This window comes from Idiotropiscis lumnitzeri, chromosome 9 (assembly GCF_059441095.1).
Source record: "Idiotropiscis lumnitzeri isolate Australia: NSW breed Sydney's pygmy pipehorse chromosome 9, RoL_Ilum_1.0, whole genome shotgun sequence".
NCBI lineage: Eukaryota > Metazoa > Chordata > Actinopteri > Syngnathiformes > Syngnathidae > Idiotropiscis > Idiotropiscis lumnitzeri.
Window position 1 is genome coordinate 11326094 of NC_142399.1, and position 18133 is coordinate 11344226.

The 18133-nt window shown below is 43.0% G+C and overlaps 2 protein-coding genes across 2 annotated transcripts; one reads left to right on the forward strand and one right to left on the reverse strand.

The window, feature by feature from the left end:
- The first annotated feature begins 2148 nt into the window (after positions 1-2148).
- On the forward strand, positions 2149-3552 carry LOC148330231 (galectin-4-like). Its single transcript, XM_088305331.1, has 4 exons — positions 2149-2385; positions 2717-2805; positions 2865-3054; positions 3344-3552. The coding sequence occupies exons 1-4, from the start codon at positions 2302-2304 to the stop codon at positions 3488-3490; spliced, it is 510 nt and encodes a 169-aa protein (XP_088161457.1). The 5' UTR covers positions 2149-2301; the 3' UTR covers positions 3491-3552.
- Positions 3553-6269: 2717 nt separating this feature from the next.
- Positions 6270-16821, reverse strand: perp (p53 apoptosis effector related to pmp22). Its single transcript, XM_088305199.1, has 3 exons — positions 16440-16821; positions 11873-12013; positions 6270-8782 (listed from the first exon to the last, which is right to left on the reverse strand). The coding sequence occupies exons 1-3, from the start codon at positions 16642-16644 to the stop codon at positions 8571-8573; spliced, it is 558 nt and encodes a 185-aa protein (XP_088161325.1). The 5' UTR covers positions 16645-16821; the 3' UTR covers positions 6270-8570.
- Positions 16822-18133: the final 1312 nt, after the last annotated feature.

Sequence of the window (18133 nt, forward strand, 5' to 3'; positions counted from 1 at the left end):
CCACTGTTGCCGGCTCGCGCCCTGCTAGCGCCACCGATGGCACGGAACAAATGCCGGAACGTCGACGGCCCACCCTCGTCGCGGCGTGTCGAACGAAACTGTTCCCTTGCGAGTGTTGGGCACTGATGCCCACGTTGTGCGCGGACGCGGCCGTCTACCTCGTGTGTGAAAGGCAAAGGTACGGTGGCGGAGAAAGGTCCTGATAATTGCAAAAGCTAAAACAACATTGAAATACACGCTATGGCAAATCCACAACGTCCGCTTCTTTACTTCTTGCACAACCCTCCCGTCCAATTTGTTATAGTATTCTTAATATTCCGCGCCTTTTCCCCTCCTGTGGGAGTTTCGCTCACCTCCGTTGCCTCGGTACTTCCGTTGTGTTGTAGCTTTTGCAATAGCGCTGCGGTTCAAATGTAGTTGTGTTGTAGCTTTTCTATTTCCGTAGTGGATATTCAATAACGTGTATTTCAATGTTGTGTTTTTGGTTTTGCAATTGTTATGACCTTTCTCGGCCACCGTACAAAAGCAGCCAAAGGTCAGCTCTAGTCGACTGTGGCTTTTCTTTGGCACCTGTTCTGTATGAAACTTCGTCTTGTTTCAGCATCTGGTCTTCTGGACAGCCAGACAACGACAGAGGAAACCAAAAATGTGTGGCGATGTATCGAAGTGGTCACTGGTTCGACTGTGACTGTGACCATTCATATTATGCCCTCCCCATCTGCAAGCGCGCCTTGGGTGAGTTGAGTTTGTATCTGCATTGCGTTAGCACGGTTGCCGCGACTCACGGGTGCGTTAAGGGTTGAGTGACCCTCACCCAACTCTACGACCAACCGACCGACCCCGAGAAAGTCCCGGTCTGGGGGTGGTTGAGCAGCCTTACACCATCAAGCAAAAGGCAGATCCGGTGCCATATTCCCTTAAGACTCCACGACGGCTTCCTCTTCCTTTAATGCTCAAAGTCAAAAAGGAAATGGAGCGCACGGAGAGGGTCGGGGTCATCAGTAGGGTGAAAGAGCCCACAGATTGGTGCTCGGGCAAGGTGGTGGTGACTAAAAAGAATGCTGATCTACGCATATGTGTCAACCTAACCAAGCTTAATGAGTCGGTGAGGCGAGAAAAGTACATCCTTCGGACAGTTGAGCAGACGCTGGGCTCACTAGCAGGCGCCAAGATCTTCAGCAAGCTTGACGCCAACAAGGAGTAGTGTGTCATATGGATGACCTGCTTGTATGGGGGACCACAAAGGAGGAGCATGATTCTTGACTTCATGCCGTTCTATAAAAGATGGTGGATGCTGTCATGACACTCAACCTTGAGAAGTGTGAAATCTCAGTACAAGAAATGGAATTCCTGGGCCACATCATCTCAGACAAGGGAGTGAAGTCCGATCCAGCCAAAACGTCAGCTGACAGAGAGATGGCTGAGCCGATAAACGTCAGTGAGTTGCGCAGCTTCCGAGGCATGGTGAACCAGCTGCGAAGGTTTGTGCCGCAGCTAGCAGAGAAGGACAAAACGCTCAGGGACCTGCTCTCGAAGAACAACTGTTGGGTCTGGGGAGATGACCAAGTCCGAGCTTTCAATAGACTGAAGGAGGAGTTCGTTCAGCAAAATGTTGAATATTCAATGAAATGAGTCCAGCGTCAGTGAGCTCGGGTGTCCCGACAGTCACCCAGTGGCCACTGGTCATGTTGAAACACGTGCGTGAGCAACAAGAACATTTGTATGTCTTAACAATGTGTGCTCTTATTTCAAGTGGCATGTGCTCCCTGTCTACTAGGTCACTTTCGCCCGACCAACCTGACCTGTCCGACCAGCCCTCTGACCTGCCCGACCTGCCCGACCAACCCTCCTCCAACCTGCCCGACCTGCCCGACCAACCCTCCTCCGACCTGCCCGACCAACCCTCCTCTGACCTGCCCGACCTGCCCGACCTGCCCGACCAACCCCCCTCCGACCTGCCCGACCAACCCTCCTCTGACCTGCCCGACCTGCCCGACCAACCCTCCTCCGACCTGCCCGACCAGCCCTCCTCCTCCAACCTGCCCGACCCGCCCTCCTCCAACCTGCCCGACCTGCCCGACCAACCCCCCTCCGACCTGCCCGACCAACCCTCCTCTGACCTGCCCGACCTGCCCGACCAACCCTCCTCCGACCTGCCCGACCAGCCCTCCTCCTCCAACCTGCCCGACCCGCCCTCCTCCAACCTGCCCGACCTGCCCGACCAACCCCCCTCCGACCTGCCCGACCAACCCTCCTCTGATCTGCCCGACCAGCCCTCCTCAGACCAATCAGGAGCCAGAGATGTGCGCGAGCGCCACCACCGGACCAGCGTGTTCCTCTCTCAATACCACATGCTCATGCCAGCTCGCCATGGCTGCCAGCCAGGTGAGGCGATGCTGAAAGGCATTTTTACTCTTTCATTTTTTTGCCCGTCAATTTTACGAATATTTCACGACACCTTCAGTTGGGCATTGATGTATTTTTCTTTTGAATTCAAAACCTGCACATAAAATTGCTTCTGCCTTGAGGGCGGGCGGGGTCGCAATGGATTTGTGGCGTTTTGTTTCTTTTTCATGGGCAAAAGCGATTGTCTTGGAGGCCAGGATGTAGACCTCATTGAGGACATGTGGGGAAATGTCCACGTTGTCCATAAACTGAGTTGTACGCAAAGGGCATCGTGGACTTGTTGTCATCCTGCTCAAATGTGTGTGCGCAGAAAGGCGGATTGCAAGCTGCGATCGACGACGGTCTCAGCGTGGGCCGCAGCATCGTCATCAGAGGACGAGCCAACACCACAGCGGAGAAGTACATCCCCCTAAACTGCCCGCCCGCCCGCATGCCAATACAATGCGTTTTTGCGGCAGGCTCGTGGTCAACCTGGAGGTGCGCGACAACGCCGGCAACGACAACAAAGTCACGATCGCCCTACACCTGAATTTTGACTTCACAAGCCAAACCGTCGCGCTCAACTCCAGACTGGCCGGCAAGTGGGGCACCCAGTGGACAAAAAATTTAGCCCAACAACGCCCCTTTGGAGCCGGACTCGCCTTCAAGGTGACGTACGTCGCGATGTCGCCGTGGTGCAATCGGCAGCCAAAGACAAACTTGGACATCGGCCTTCAACCGGTCAAATTAGTCCAACAATCAGCCCAATATTGTGGAAGCCGTTTCCCGTCAAAGCGTTTTGTTTCGTAAGCGTCGATGGTGAGAAAAAGGCGCCACATTGCTCAAAATGGTATTGGAAGATTTGCCACGGTTGAAGTGGGCACAAGGAGACGTCCACGTCACTTTGCTGGGCTGACTGAGGAGTGCTTACTGAGCCCGCTGTTTTGTCCCCATGCAGATTGTCATCAAGTGTGGCGTTGGCATTTTCTACCTGATCTTCAACGACGACCTGCAACTAGACTTCACAACTCAAGTTGCGGCCCTGCAAAGCATCAACTGGCTGGAGGTGTGGTACGTGACGCTGACCGGCGTCCAGCTGGTGTGACGTCGCCGTCCGACCGCCGCTTCCTGTCCGGCCCTCGTCCAGCGACGAATCTTAAATTAAAATTGAAAATGTTTCAATTAAATATGGAATAAAATGTCATTAAATTACCAGTGTAAATATGGAATAAAATGTCATTAAATTACCAGTGTATAATTATTTCTGTGTTTAATTACCTGTTTTCGCGTTTGTGTTTCATGAATTTTATCTGTCGAACTCGCCCATGAATTAAAAGATTGTTCGTCGCTGTGTCCCCTGCGATTGGCTGGCGACCAGTTCAGGGTGTCCCCCGCCTACTGCCCGAAGATAGCTGGGATAGGCTCCAGCACCCCCCGCGACCCTAGTGAGGGGAAGCGGTACAGAAGATGGATGGATGGATGAAAATAAAAGGTCATGCCTTTTCTGTTGCCAGTCCTTCCCTATGGAATGAGCCCCCATTGAATGTTGGGCAAGCCCCCTCTCTCCACTTTTAAAACTCGTTTGAAGACACTTTTTTTTTTTTAGCTTTCGACTCAATATGAGATTGTCGCTGTTCCTCTGGTATCCAATGTTTGTCTTTTAATTTGTGAGCTAATTTCCTGCTAATTCATATTACACCGTATGAAAAGCGCTTTGTCACAGCTCCGGCTCTTGTGAAATACGCTATATAAATAAAGTTGTACTGTATTTGTATTGTATTGTCGCGACCTTGTAATTAGTTCACAAGTTCTGTGGTTTCCTGTTCTCTAGAGAGGCTGTGAAGGTAACAGGGGGCTGGATGGCAGTCGTGATGGGCAGTAAGTGAAATGAATCATTAGAATTAGTTAATAAAAAAGATTCGTTCACAAGAATCGTTCACTGAATCGGACGAAGTTATTTCCCAAAAGTAATTTAAAAAAATAATTTAAAAAATATCTACACACTGATGTTCCACTTATTATAATTGTACAGCTCATTGGATTTGATATGCGCTGCGTGCAGCACATTCTCTCGGCCAGCAGATGGCGGAATGTCATTTCCTAAAACCAGGACTCGTTTTTCTCGTTGGAATTTAGCCATATGGAAGAAAACACCCATTTATTTATCTGCGCTCACATTTTTACACAGGGCTAATTTAGAGTGACCAAGCAACCTGCCATGCATGGTTTTGGAATGTGCCAGGACGAAACCCACGCAGGTACCGTGAGAAAATGTGACCTCCTCAAGGCCTGAGCTGGCATCGAACCATGAAGCGCTGGGTTGTGAGGCCATTGTGCTAACCCGTCAACCAGCGTGTCATCAAACGCGTTAGCTGCTGGTTTGCTTTTAATTGTTGATTTAAAAACCAAGTAGAAAAGCTTGTGTTGCACCAGGAAAGGTTATCCACCACCCAACTAACGTCCTGTTTGATTTATTTTTATATAATTTATTTTCACTTCAACATCGACTCTTACCTAAAAACATGCTCCCACGTTCACATTCTCGTGTGACTTTCTCCCGCCTGCCATTATCTCACTCAGCAAGTCGTTCAACCCTGAAACTGTCAGCACACACACAAACACACACGCAAACACTGGGCTGGGAGCAAGTCAGATTCCTCATAGAGGCCCTTCCCAGGGTGGGGCTAAGTGTGTGTGAGTCACTGGCTGCTTATCACTGTGTGTGCGTGTGCGTGTGCGTGTGCGTGTGCGTGTGCGTGTGCGTGTGCGTTGACAAGTCGAGCACAAAGTTCAGCAACCTGTTTGCGCGCAGCACATTTTGACTGCTAGCAGTAGTGCAGTGTTTAGCACTAAATTTAGAATTCCTCTCAATTGTTGACCTTTACCTTAGCTTTCATGTCTAACTCTGAGTTTACTATGCCCGTCAGTTGTTTAGTATTTAGTTTTGTATTATTATAAGTTGTTTAGCATTTAGCTTAGCATTCCTGTGCGATTTATTTATTTATTTATTTATTTAGCTTTAAGGCTAACAGTCCTGTTCTTAGTTTAGCATCTGACTATAATTACTGTAAATTCTTTAGCATTCAGGTTAGCATTCCTGTCCAATTTAGTGAGCTCTAAGATTATCGGTCCTTTTCTTAGTTTGTTTAGCATTTTTCTAAGCATTTCCGACAGCTGTTTAGCTTTGAGTTTAATGTTTTTAATGTTCATTTCTGTTATCATTTTTTTCATTGCTGTATTTGTCTCAGAGCACCCTTATCCTACCAAAAACATCAACATAATTAAAGTCTGGGGTTTATCATGTCTGCCAACGTTTTTTGCTTTTATTTCCACAGCAGATAATTCATACGAAGTCCCGACTGAAACAGAAAATTTTTGCTTCCATTATTTCTTTACCGATTTTTTTTTCACATCATCCTCTTGTTTCGTTTTAATTCTCAAATTGAACAATCTAAATCTGGTTACTTTGTTATTTTTTTTCTTTAAAAATCTTCACCTCAAATTCAATTGAACTCAAAAACTGTACCAATGTCTGTTTTTTTATTTTTTGATTGCTGAGTATAAAGTATTTTTGTAACAGTATTGACGGTAAATCAAATTTACAAATAATGAAAAATTATGTATTCTAATAAAATAATATAATAATTATTATAATTGTACCAATTTTGTTTTGGGTTCTGTTATTATACGAATGGATCTTTTTCCCAAATCGCATATTGTCTGGTAATTAATTGTAATGGCATAATATGTTGAATGGTAAACATCAGCATGTGGCAAAGACATCTAGCGCGACACAGCGTTATTAGTTGTAGTGACAATAATTACAGCCACCTACAGCAAGCTATATGAAGTTTGGTGTTTTATTCACTGGGGAAACAAGTCGATTTAGTCAAAACAAAACAGTTTATTGCATGAGAATACAAACTACAAAAAAGCAGAAATTACTTCACACTACATAAGAAGAACAATAAGGGGCAAATAGTTAATGAAAACATACGTGACACACCCACAAGAAAGACTGAAAGAGCGTTAATACAGTAGTAGTACAGTAGTTTCCACCTGGCTGTCAACACACATGCAACCCGCCATGATCAATCCCTTGATTAAAATATTTACCATATCTTTTGATTTAGCCTGTCAGTCATGCTTCACACAGTAGCTTTTTTTCTACACCAGTTGCTGACTAGAATATGCTCTTTTTGTTTAGTTTTTTACTCACATAATATATCGAACGAGGAGATCTTGGACAGTATTTTGATGCAAAAATCTGACATTTGAGAAGCTAAGGCACATCAGACAAAGGAGTTTGGTGTTGTCCATACTGAATGATGTTAGTTCCCTCCTTTACTAGTTCAAATAAAACACCAAAACACAGATAATTAATAATAATAAAAAAATAAAAATTAAAAAAAAAACAACGACAAAAAAAGCTTTGGGTTACATATTGCTCCCTTTAAACCAACAACAAAAAACCCTTAAAGTTAATTTCATACCCAAGGCATCTTACACACATTCTGACATCTTTTTAAAATCTTAATTTCCCTAAAAGATGAAATATCACAAAATACTTTATATTTTAGCGCGATTAAGCCACGTAGCGTCTAATGCAAAGTCAATTTTAGCCCACTGGTGCCTCTTTGTGACAAATAATCATTACCAATAAAGAATGTGCAGGCGAAAAAGAGGAAGAATTGAATATTACAAATGCCAGTAAAAAAAGGTGCAAAGATGACAATTAGTCACATTTTATATGCACTCTGTTTATTACCAAAATGACAAAAATGCTGAGAATTTTTTTAGCGCAATTGTTTACGTGGTGGTCTGGATCGATTGCTCCGGAACAAACTTCAATTCAATCGCTGCAGATCAATCACACTGAGTCAATCGCTCTGGAATATATATGCACTGGATCATTGGCTCTAGGACAATTGCTCCGGAATCAACAGTTCACATTAATTGCCTCGGAACAAACACTCCAGATGACAGTGCTCGCTTCAATCTCCGAACTGAAAAGAGCATTCTGAATCCCATTTATTAATTGAAATTGCACGGTGAACTGGATTAATCACTCAGGATCAAATAGCTGCTGATCAAAGGCTCCAGATCAAACAATTCAGATTAAATCACTCCAGTTCAAACTCTTCCGCTCAATTGCTCTGGATCTTTAGTTGATGAAAAAAAAATCACTCTGGATCAAAAGCTCTGGATCAATTGCCCAGAACCATCGCTCAAGACCAAACCGTCCTAATCAATCACTAAATTGAAATCATAAGTATTTTGGATCCCATTGTTGTTAGATTTTCATAGTGGGATGGATCTATTTCTGAGGATTAAATTTCTCTGGCTCTAATGGTGGACCATTAACAATTGTTGGACAATTGCTCCCAAATCAAGCGCTCTGCATCATATGCTTCTGAAATTTCGCTATAAAACATTTGCTGCAAATCAATTGCACATGATCAATTGCTCCACATCGTTTGCCGAAGACAATTTGCTCCTGAACAAAAGCGTTATGAACAAGGTCCAGGGCAATTGATCTTGATTTTAAACACATCAGAACAATCCCTTGGGATCATCAGCTTTGGAACATTTTCTGTTGATTAATTGCACAAGAATGATTAGAAAGGATTGATCGCTCCAGAACCAATGCTCTTGAACAGTCGCTCTGGCTTAAAGCTCTCCAAATCAAATGCTTCAGAAGAAATCCTTCGAAACTTAGTGTCCCGGAAAACAAATGCTTAGGAACGTTCTTTCTGGAACATTTAATTTGCAACGAATCAATTGCGCCAAATCAATCATTTCAGATGACTTACTCAAAAACAAACGTCCAAATACTTCAGAACAATCGCCAAATTGAAATCATAAGCATTTTGGATCCCATTGTTAGAATTGCAGTTTGTGCTGGATCAGTCGCTCTGCATCGAATCGCTCTGCATCAAAATGTCAAAATCATCAAGTCCAGATCAAAAATTCAGCTCTAGATCAATTGCACCAAATCAATTGCAATCGAAGCGTAGGCACTTTGGTGATGTTTCGTAAGTAGAAGCAATGAGGGACAAAACGGTCACTACTGACGATGCCGATGCGACCTCCATCTTGAATTGGGGCGAAAGTGTAGAAATGTTCAGAGATGGAGGAGGACGAGCTGCTGGTGGTTGGGGTGGGGGGGGTTGGTCTTTGGGGCTTTAGGCGGACGTGTAGAGGTACTTGGTCTTTGCCAGGCCGGTGAGCTCGTCCTCATAGCGCGGCAGGCAGCAGAAGAGCACGGCGCAGCCGATGCACAGCAAGGTGGCGCCCCAGCCGAAGCCGTACGCCCACGTGTAGTAGTAATGGCCCTCGAAGATCTGCTCGTTGAATTTGACCGGGTAGATGATCAAGGCGATCACTTGCAGCACCACTGCACGAGAAATTGAACATTCCTTTGAGTGTTTGTTCAAACATTCAGCTATATCTGTGATGTTTATTGTGCAATGAGGCCTTGGCTTTGTCACGCGAGTGACATAATGATGATAATTCATCCCATCTTTGGGGTGACAAGTGTTGGTCGAGGACAGATGACAGCAGCGCTAACAAGAGTGTGAGGAAAATATGTTCACATCAACGCGAGACACTTTTGGACCAAAATATTCAACATCAGCAACTCGGCGGTGAGTCATGATAGAGCAATCTCATGGGTGGACTGTTGCGTCTTCTTGAGAAAAAGGCGTTGACACTAATCAGTGAAGAGTTTTGACATGAGGAAAAAAACATTTTGAAAAAAATGTACCATTTGAGGAAGTCAGGAGTTCAAACGTGGCAGGAGGGAACTAAAGACTAGTTCTTGTTTCGTTTTTTTTTTTTTTTGGTGTGAACAGACAGACGTCTGAATCATGAATGATTTTGTGAGTCAGGCAATAAGCAAAGCGGCGGCTTTATTAGGAGCATCATCGTCATCAACAACCTGCTGCTTCCTGCCACAAAATGGGCTCCAGTAAAAGCACCAAGTCGATGGATGGATGGATAAAGGAAGTCTCGCTCTCATTTGAAGCCCTCACTTGAATAAAAGTCAAGATTTTGCATGTAAACATCTTTGTACTTTCTAAGAATTTAATGTCAGTTTTCGAAATGTTGTATTTTTGGGAATGTGATTTAAATGCATGTTAGTTTTTTTTCTGTCTTCCTGTTGGTCATTGCCGAAGCACCAATCAAAGGATGACATAGGACACGTCACACTACGTGACGAGACATACAAAATTTCGGACTTGGCGGATTTTCATTGTGGTGGTCGTGAAGAGTCCCACATGCCAAACAACTAATCTTTGAATATGTAACAGCGACTCGGGCAACAGCCGTATAAGTTTGACGGTGGCATTAGAAGGAAGAAAAATAGCAAGAAAACGTTCCAAATAGCAAGATAAAAGTGCAATACACACAGTTATGGTCACGAATGAAAAGCTGCGATCGAGTGAATCGGCAATAACGGAACTGTGAAGTCGTGATCGGGAACGCTGTATTATATAGTATTGTATTTTGCACATTTGACTGAAAAAGAAAAGATTTAAGCCTTTTCCGCACCTTTTAAATGCACTTGTCAGCATCGTTCATTTCCTAAAGAGAAGACAAAACTATTGCTACTGCACTTTCCTAAAAAGAAAAAAATATATCACTAAATGACACTTGTCTATTTGTTTCATGAAACAAAGACTAACTATTGGTGTTGCCCTTTCCCGTAAAGAAAATATTGAATCTGTTCTATATTTATCAATGTTTTTTGATGTTATCGTACATATTATGAATTTGATTTGTTCCCTTAGTGTACTCAATGTGAACCGAGCCAAACCAACTGTGATTTTTTATTTATTTATTTATTTTTTGCTGTTACACTCCAACTCCAAACACAACGAAGTAGGCGTGGCCTTGCGAGGTGAAATTTCTTCCCGACAGGCCACCAATGGCGACACCCCCGACACTTCAGCCAAGCCCTCCTTGCCTCGCGCTCTCACATGCAATACGTCATCATGTTGTTCAACCCTCTTTCTTTGGGACTGGCTCCCTCCCAGCAACTTACAGAAAGCGTCAACGTTTCCTGCTCACTGCGTTCACTCCTCTGTGTGACCTTTTGTTCCTCAGAACTCCCACAGCAAAGCGCAACAAGATTCAACGTTCAGGGAAGTCTTTCACAAAACGGGTTCACCAAAGGGGAGGGTAAATAAATGTGTTAAATATTCCTCATGTCCACGTATGACACAGAAGTGGTTTGCAGGCCAAAGCCTTTGCCGTCCACGGAGTAGACTGCTCCGGTCCCCTCGGTAACGGCACACAGCGTAGAAACGTGTGGAAAGGGGCCCTTTTTACAGTAGAGCGCTGTTTCCATGGTAACGCGGCCCTTAATGCTAACAACGTCGAGTTAAAAAAAAACATACAGCCTTGCAAACACTGAATATATTCACTTCCATGCTGCAATGGTTTGTTAAGCATTAGGTTTCATTTGTTCACATTTATACCAATTGAAACGCAAAATAAGTTTGGACATTTTGGTTTCTACAGAACATTATTTTTTGCTTTTTTTGTAATTACATAAAATGCTGAAGTTGCCCACGTGCCACAAAATACACATTCAACATAGATTTAACAGCAATTTGCTATTTATGACGCATTTTTGGTTTCAAATTTGTTCAAACGATCCCAAAATAAAGCGAAATGATTTTTAAGATGACTTGCTTTTTTAAGATTTTATCTCAGCTTTATTCAACACGTATCACTCGTACACATCAAAAGGATTTATTAATTTAACCTCGAAATACAGAATTTTACTTGCCATCTATGAAATGTGAGGTTCACTAGTGTTACATCTTAACATCGCGTCACTCTCTATTTTCTTTTAATAATATAATTCAAAACTATGTAACTAAGAGCTTTTCATTGTTATTTCTACAAACTGTATTCACATTGAGCTCAAAGTACATCAAACGGCGTTTATTGCAGAGAATATGTTCCAAACCCATCCACAATAGGTGAGACTGTTTAAAATTATAATTTTTAAAAATAGTTTTACCCCTCACACATGCTTTAGACACATTCAAAGTTATTAAAACACAATTTTTTCACACATTGTGAAAGTATTTTCACACACACACACACACACACACAAAAAATCTATAGAAAAAAAACCGTCGCGATTGTCGGGTCGGTGCATATGCATGTGCTTTTGTGGGGGCGCGGCTTTGTGGGGTGGTTGTGGCGTCCGCGAGTCCGCGTGTGAGCATCGGTGCGAGAGTGTAGCCAGCCGACAGCAGCTTCTGTATGAATGTGCTTATTGTGTTCTACTCTTTCCCTGGCGTTAAATAAAAGGCTGAAAAGTCAACTGTGGCTCTCCTTGCCCACAGGCTAAGGGCATCATGGTAAATGTACTGTAAAACCCCAGAAAGCAATTGCTTTAAAAAATCACAGACGCAAATGTGATTGATGTTTTTATGCCCTCCCTCAAATGCGCATGCAAGTTTCTTACCGACGACAATAAGCATGACTCCGATGACGGGCAGCAGAGTGACGTTGAGCGTGCAACACAGCGCCACACAGGCCAGGATGAAGGCGCCAATGAGGATCAGGAGGCCGAGGATCATCAGAGCGGCCACCGCCTGCGCCCAGGCTGCATGTGAACAAATAAACACAGACACCGGTGAAGAAAAATGGAACAGCTCCGCGTCACGCTCAACGTATACGGCATGTACGTACTGGCCGTAACATGAGGTACACCTGCAGCGTTGTTAGTTGTTAATTGTGATGATGATTTATGGCCCAGGCTGATATGAAGCAAGGTCTGCCACAACCTACAACAGCACGCACGCCTTCTGCGGCGCCACGTGACGCACACCAGATGGAAGCCGTATAGAATATAATCACATAACTCGCCTTGCACGCCATGAAAGGAGCTCATGTGAAAGTATAGCAGCATATTACAAACAGGGTTCGGACCCATTTTTTACGAACACCAAGAATTACACAAGTACTATGTAAAAAATTGACTTGTGGAGAAAGTACGGCATATGTTTTGGGCTTCTTTCCTCTACTATTTTAATATCCGTTTGTTTAGGATATTTATAGGGGGATTCTCTTCTTTTTTTTTTTAAATAATTTTATTTTCATAAAGTATAATATGTATGTGTATAATAATAATAATAATAATAATAATAATGCCTTTATTAGTCCCACAATGGGGAAATTCGAGATTCAAACCCAGGCCTCCTGGGGAGACTGGGTCCTGAACGCGGCGCCTTAGACCACTCGGCCATCCTGGCAGCCACGTGTATAAGTCCACAATTACTTGGATTTCTCTACAATTTTTATCAAACAAATGATGTAAAGAAGCATAGAATATGTACAATTTCAGATTTTGTAGCATTATTTTATGATCAAATGAAATATGTACAGCAGGTCATAATTTTATTTTATTTTATTAATGTGATTACAATTAATCAACCATATGTACACATTTTTCATTACAAATAGCATTTACACAAAATATACTGTATTCATTTATTTATTTATTATTATATGCACATAACGTGTGCACATTTTTAATCAAATAAAGTTTTATGTGAAAGAGGATATGTACGCTTTAGTATTTTTTGTACATATACGGCATTCACAAATACACGATGTACACATTTTAAAAACATTTTTAAAATGATTATTTTAAAATATGTACACAGTATTTTATAATGTTGACAGAAAAAATAAATGGTAAAAAAAACAATCCCAAATGCTTACTAATTAAGCTCAAAAACAAGTTTGTTTGTTTGTTTGTTTTTTTAATAACATGTCTGTTTGCTTGTGACAGACTGCTCCCTAATTAAAAAGTCATCCACACACACAAAAACACAACTTTTTGGTAAGTTGATGCCCATTTGAATGTATTTTGCCATCTTACAGGCACGCTTTCCAATCTGATCCTTGTTATCATATGCGAAAGGCATCCTATTTGAAGCTCTTCATAGACACTTATAAAAAATGCAAGTTTAATATTCAAAGAGGTGCCTTGTTTTCACAAATCAGAAGGCTAAAAGAACATGTGCGCCTCTCCGTGTGGAAGCGAGCTGCTTTACTGTATCTGCACCACACAGTCTGGCCAAGCCTTGTGTTCCTTCCACTTCGTCGTTACTGCATAGATCAGCCAACATCTTCAATTATTCATACCTGTGTGTGCTTGTGTGTGTGTTTTTTTTTTAACTCATGCCTGGCTAGCTGGCCTGAGGCATGACTCACACACATGCGCACGTGCACACACATGCACACCCCAGACATGTTAGACAGGTTGGTCAACAATCTCGTTAGGCTGACAACCAGCGAAAATGTTTGAGTCAAACATAGAACAGGCGTCTGTTTAGCTGCTCCCTACGCTCGTAATTGTACTGGCATTAGCATTACATTATGATTAACAATGCGGAATTATTTACCACCTATTCAGATTATATTCAAAGCCAGAGATTGACCGTGATTAAAGATGAACGCTCATGCACTGAATTTGCATTCTGACGAGATAACTAACATTTATTTACATGTAGTGTAATCTTTACAGAATCTTACACAGTGGACCCTCACCAATTAAACACATTTGGTTTCAGGAGGTTTACGTGACCTATTCCTGTGCATAATTTCACCTTCATAACATAAAATATATAATCTGTCTAAATTACAGGTTCTAAAACTACAAAACACAAAGTAAACATTGTTTTGGATTTTTTTTTTTCAGTTCCATCATTGCTAGCGTTAGCGTTAGCGTCTAGTGGCTAACAGCTAGCCACTAACCGAGTGCCCCATATTGGCTGGCAAGAGCTGCCAGACTACTTTTGCACCAGCCCTAATGATCACCCATTTCGGAATAGGAATCTGCCGAAATTCCCAACGGCTACCCTTATTTATTCTTTCACTAGCATTTTGCTGATATGCAAGTGAAAGAATCAAAACAAAAATCGCAACACAAAAGAAAATAGTGAATGCAACATCACTTTGGTGATCTGTACAATTTCCACTAGATTGTTGTTCCAGATTTCCATTACAGTTATAAGTCAAAGTCAGCAAACAAGAAGCAGGCCCAAACAACTCAATAGGTAGTGGACTGTGCCTGCTGCGTTTGCCTCTGCGCTTTACCGAGACGTCAGGAGGAATATTTACGGCTGAACGACCACACCGGCGCTGGTCCGCCAAGTACGGGACAAAAGTGTCCTCTGGTATATTGTCACGGTGCTGGGTGCAAAGCGGTTGAACAATGAAAGGGGATGATGAGGAAACATTCTTGATGGAGACAACGGAGGACATTCTGAACGCGGTATCCATCCAGAAATTAAACAGTTTTGGACGCTGAATCGACAGTAAAATTACGGCGGCCGTTTTCTGCTTTGATCTTGGGGGCAGCAATTTGCTACAGTTCACTGGTGACATGGTCATAAACCAACACAAGTCTAGCTTATGTTGGAAAATCAATTTGGTAAAGTATTGGTTCTGACATTTTTGGTAAATACTTGAATTCAAACTTGTAAATATGCACCGATAACATTTCACCAGCCCTATATACTTCTTCGGGGTTGGAGCCGTGCATAGATACTTTAAGGCACTGGTTATCGACTTTTGTCACCTCTGAACCAGCATTTTCGTTCTGTTGCCAAGTCACTACGCACATTTATAGAGTTAAGGACGAATAATAAAAATATGTTGTTCAAAATTAGCTCTGAAAATGTTTTTATACCTAGCCAGCCCAACAATATTACGTACAACAACAGTGGAACTTAAACATAGAAGTTCCAATTTAACATGATCAGACATTGAATATAGTTCTAATTTATGTTATTCAGGATGAAAAGTTGAACTTCTTTTAGCTTTTAAAGTCCAAGATTTTAGCTTTGGTCGAGGGCTGGGCTCTCGTAACCATTGCAGTGTTTTCTCTGTTTGTATTCATTAGGGATGGGCGAGTACCGATACTGTATTGGGTACTTATGGAGGCCCCCAAAACCAGCCCACAATACTTAAGGCCCAAAAAAATAATAATAATCTGATGAGTAATTCCTCCTCAGATGTAGTTGGCACTATTTTGCAACACAGACACATCAGCGAATGATTATCCGTCACAATTCTTTTAGTCAACAGTCGGATTTACATGGAGCCACGTATTCCGATTCTAAAGGATCCGAATGACAAAACTGGATAAAAATGCTCCATATAAACATCGCAATCGGAATAAAGCGGCTGAATCTGAATGCAATTTTAATCGGATTCATAGGGGAGGTATATTCCTTTTGCCAATCTGAACGAGTGTCATGGAAACTGTTCGATCGGAATAGCCATAATGCGTCCGGCCTGCACATGCTCTGTCTTGACATAAATGCGTAGTGACATTGTCGTATACGCACTTTAGAATGGCAGCTTCTTAGGAGAGCTCGTCTGCAACACGAGAACTTCTGTTAAAGTACTGATAACTCGTTTTTCAAATGACACCGCGTTAATAAAAGTGTTAAAAAAATCGTGAATACTGAGCCAAATAAATGAGTGGATCCCACCTTGATAAATCACGTGATTTTTATGTCGATCTCCATGTGTCACACGGCTGATCAGGGTGGAGCATGTAAATGGTGGATCGTAAAATATCACGTCACATGTAAACTGGTGAGCAGAGATCTTCATTCCGAATTATTTCGATCACAATGACAAAAAAGTCTCCATGTAAACCCGGCTATTGTGTTAAAAATATATAAATATAAATCGAAAAGTAATGGAGGTATCGGCACCGTGTATGGGGGAGTAGTCCAAGAGTTAATACTCATACTGGCATTTGTCTGTCTAACAGGCATTGTAGTTTGTGTCTGTTTATGTTCCCAGGCCGGATATGATAAGAGCGGTGAAGGGGGGGGGCAGAAGGGCAGAGGACTCCAAAGTTTAGGCCTCCCTACCCCCACCCTCAGTCTGAAGTGGATTATTATAGCAAGGTGTTGCATTTTCCACCGATGTGCGCATGCATCATGACTCTTAGTGGTATTTTCACGTTGCCACTCTTAACGGCGGTGTAGTTGCGGGCTACTTACAAAACTCCATGAGGGACTTGCCCTCCCACTGATCGTTGCGTCCGTGGTACTGCTCCCACATGCTGGCGTAGTGCGTCTTGCCTTCCTCGTCCGTCACCCAGCCGGACGTGGCGGCGATGGCGATGATGTCGAAGATGATGGCGAAGAGCAGCAGCAGGGGCACGATCCACCTGCAACGTGGGTAGGCGATCCCGCAGCGGAACATGGCGAGCTTCGGAGGAGTCAAGGAAGAAAAAGACAGGAGGCTCGAGCGGTCTTGTCTGGCTGCCTGTTTGTGGTGGTGTGCGGCGCTGGCTGGCTTTTTTAGTGTATTTGTGAGAGCGAGGAGGGGAGGAGAGGGAGGGAGAAGCCCCACCCGAGTGTGCAATGCAGCCGTCAACCTGGTTTGGGACGTACAGGGCTGGACTTGCCTGTCTTGCAAAAGAAGCCCAACCCAGTTCAGTTCAGTTCAGTTGAAGGGAGTGGGTCATGTTACACGCTCACGCAAGGATGTCAGCCCAACTGTTCCCTGGGTGGTGGTGGTCACGGTAAAGCGGGGCTCGACGTCCACCTGTTCCGAAAAACAAAAACCGACGGTGCGAAATGGAAGATTTGAAATCAAATGTGAGGTGATGCAGTTTCACCGCACGATGGCGGCCAACACGCTCCACAAAAACACGCTCACCCAAGTGTGGCCCAATGCTGCCCCCTGTTGGCCCTATGATTTTCATCGACTACCATTTGATTTATTACATACAAAATAATTGAAACGTCAAAGAATTAATCAAATACATGGAACTAAGTTGGTCGTCAATATATTTAGCCTCATAGCGTAATTGCCCAAGTCATTTTTCACTTACTGTCACAATTAAAAAAATAAAAAATACGAACTTGCTTGTCAAAAAGGGAAGACTAGTGGCAACTGGCCTCGTCTTTGTTGTTTCTTTTTGTTTTTGTTTTCCAAAAACACTCACGCACGCACTCACTCACTCACTCACTCACTCACTCACTCACTCACTAATGACTTAGGAAACATTCGTCCATTACACAATTTGCATACACGGTGAGGAGGCTAAAATGTGAATAATAATATGAAATGATTTTATTGAGTTATTAGTCCACCAAAAAATAAATAGTTGCATTAAGATGAATTCATATGATTGGGACATTTGTGAAAGTTCTCGCATACAAACGAATTCTCATTTTAATATTAACTAAAAAAAATTTAAAAAAAGAAGAAGCTGATATGATATCTAAGCCAGATGGTACAGTATTGGCGTGTCGGATTTAATGTAGTGAAACAATACCTCGTCATAAGACATTTACAAAGTTGATGACCCCTTTTTCCTCGAATTAAAGATGACTTCTCGTCAAACTGATTTTGGGCTGGAGGATGAGCTATTGCTATGCTATGCATTCTGGGACTTGTTGGATCTACGATGCGTGTCTGTCTGCGGTTGCCACGGCAACAAGTTTTTACACGTGAAGACATTCCATTTGACTAGTTAGCGGGCTAAACTATCAGATATCAAACAATAGCTAGTCACTGCGAGCCAAATAGACTTTTAATGGACCCAATAAATGAACATGAACGTGCGTTTAATCGATAGTTGTGAATTCCGCAGGTGTGTGACCTGCCAATGAATAGTTTGACTGCTCGCAAAGGGGCAGGCTAAAGCACGTCATAACGTTGGAGCAATCGCGGTGCATTCTGG

What these genes read in the sequence shown, in the direction of transcription:
- LOC148330231 (XM_088305331.1), top strand. Translation starts at nt 2,302, where the DNA reads ATGTGCGCGAGCGCCACCACCGGACCAGCGTGTTCCTCTCTCAATACC. An exon ending in GCCAACACCACAGCGGAGAA is followed by an intron (nt 2,806 to 2,864) that starts GTACATCCCCCT and finishes TTTTTGCGGCAG; the next exon opens with GCTCGTGGTCAACCTGGAGG. An exon ending in GAGCCGGACTCGCCTTCAAG is followed by an intron (nt 3,055 to 3,343) that starts GTGACGTACGTC and finishes GTCCCCATGCAG; the next exon opens with ATTGTCATCAAGTGTGGCGT.
- perp (XM_088305199.1), bottom strand. Translation starts at nt 16,644, where the DNA reads ATGTTCCGCTGCGGGATCGCCTACCCACGTTGCAGGTGGATCGTGCCC. An exon ending in CAAGTCCCTCATGGAGTTTT is followed by an intron (nt 12,014 to 16,439) that starts GTAAGTAGCCCG and finishes GTTCACATGCAG; the next exon opens with CCTGGGCGCAGGCGGTGGCC. An exon ending in AGTCATGCTTATTGTCGTCG is followed by an intron (nt 8,783 to 11,872) that starts GTAAGAAACTTG and finishes TTTCTCGTGCAG; the next exon opens with TGGTGCTGCAAGTGATCGCC.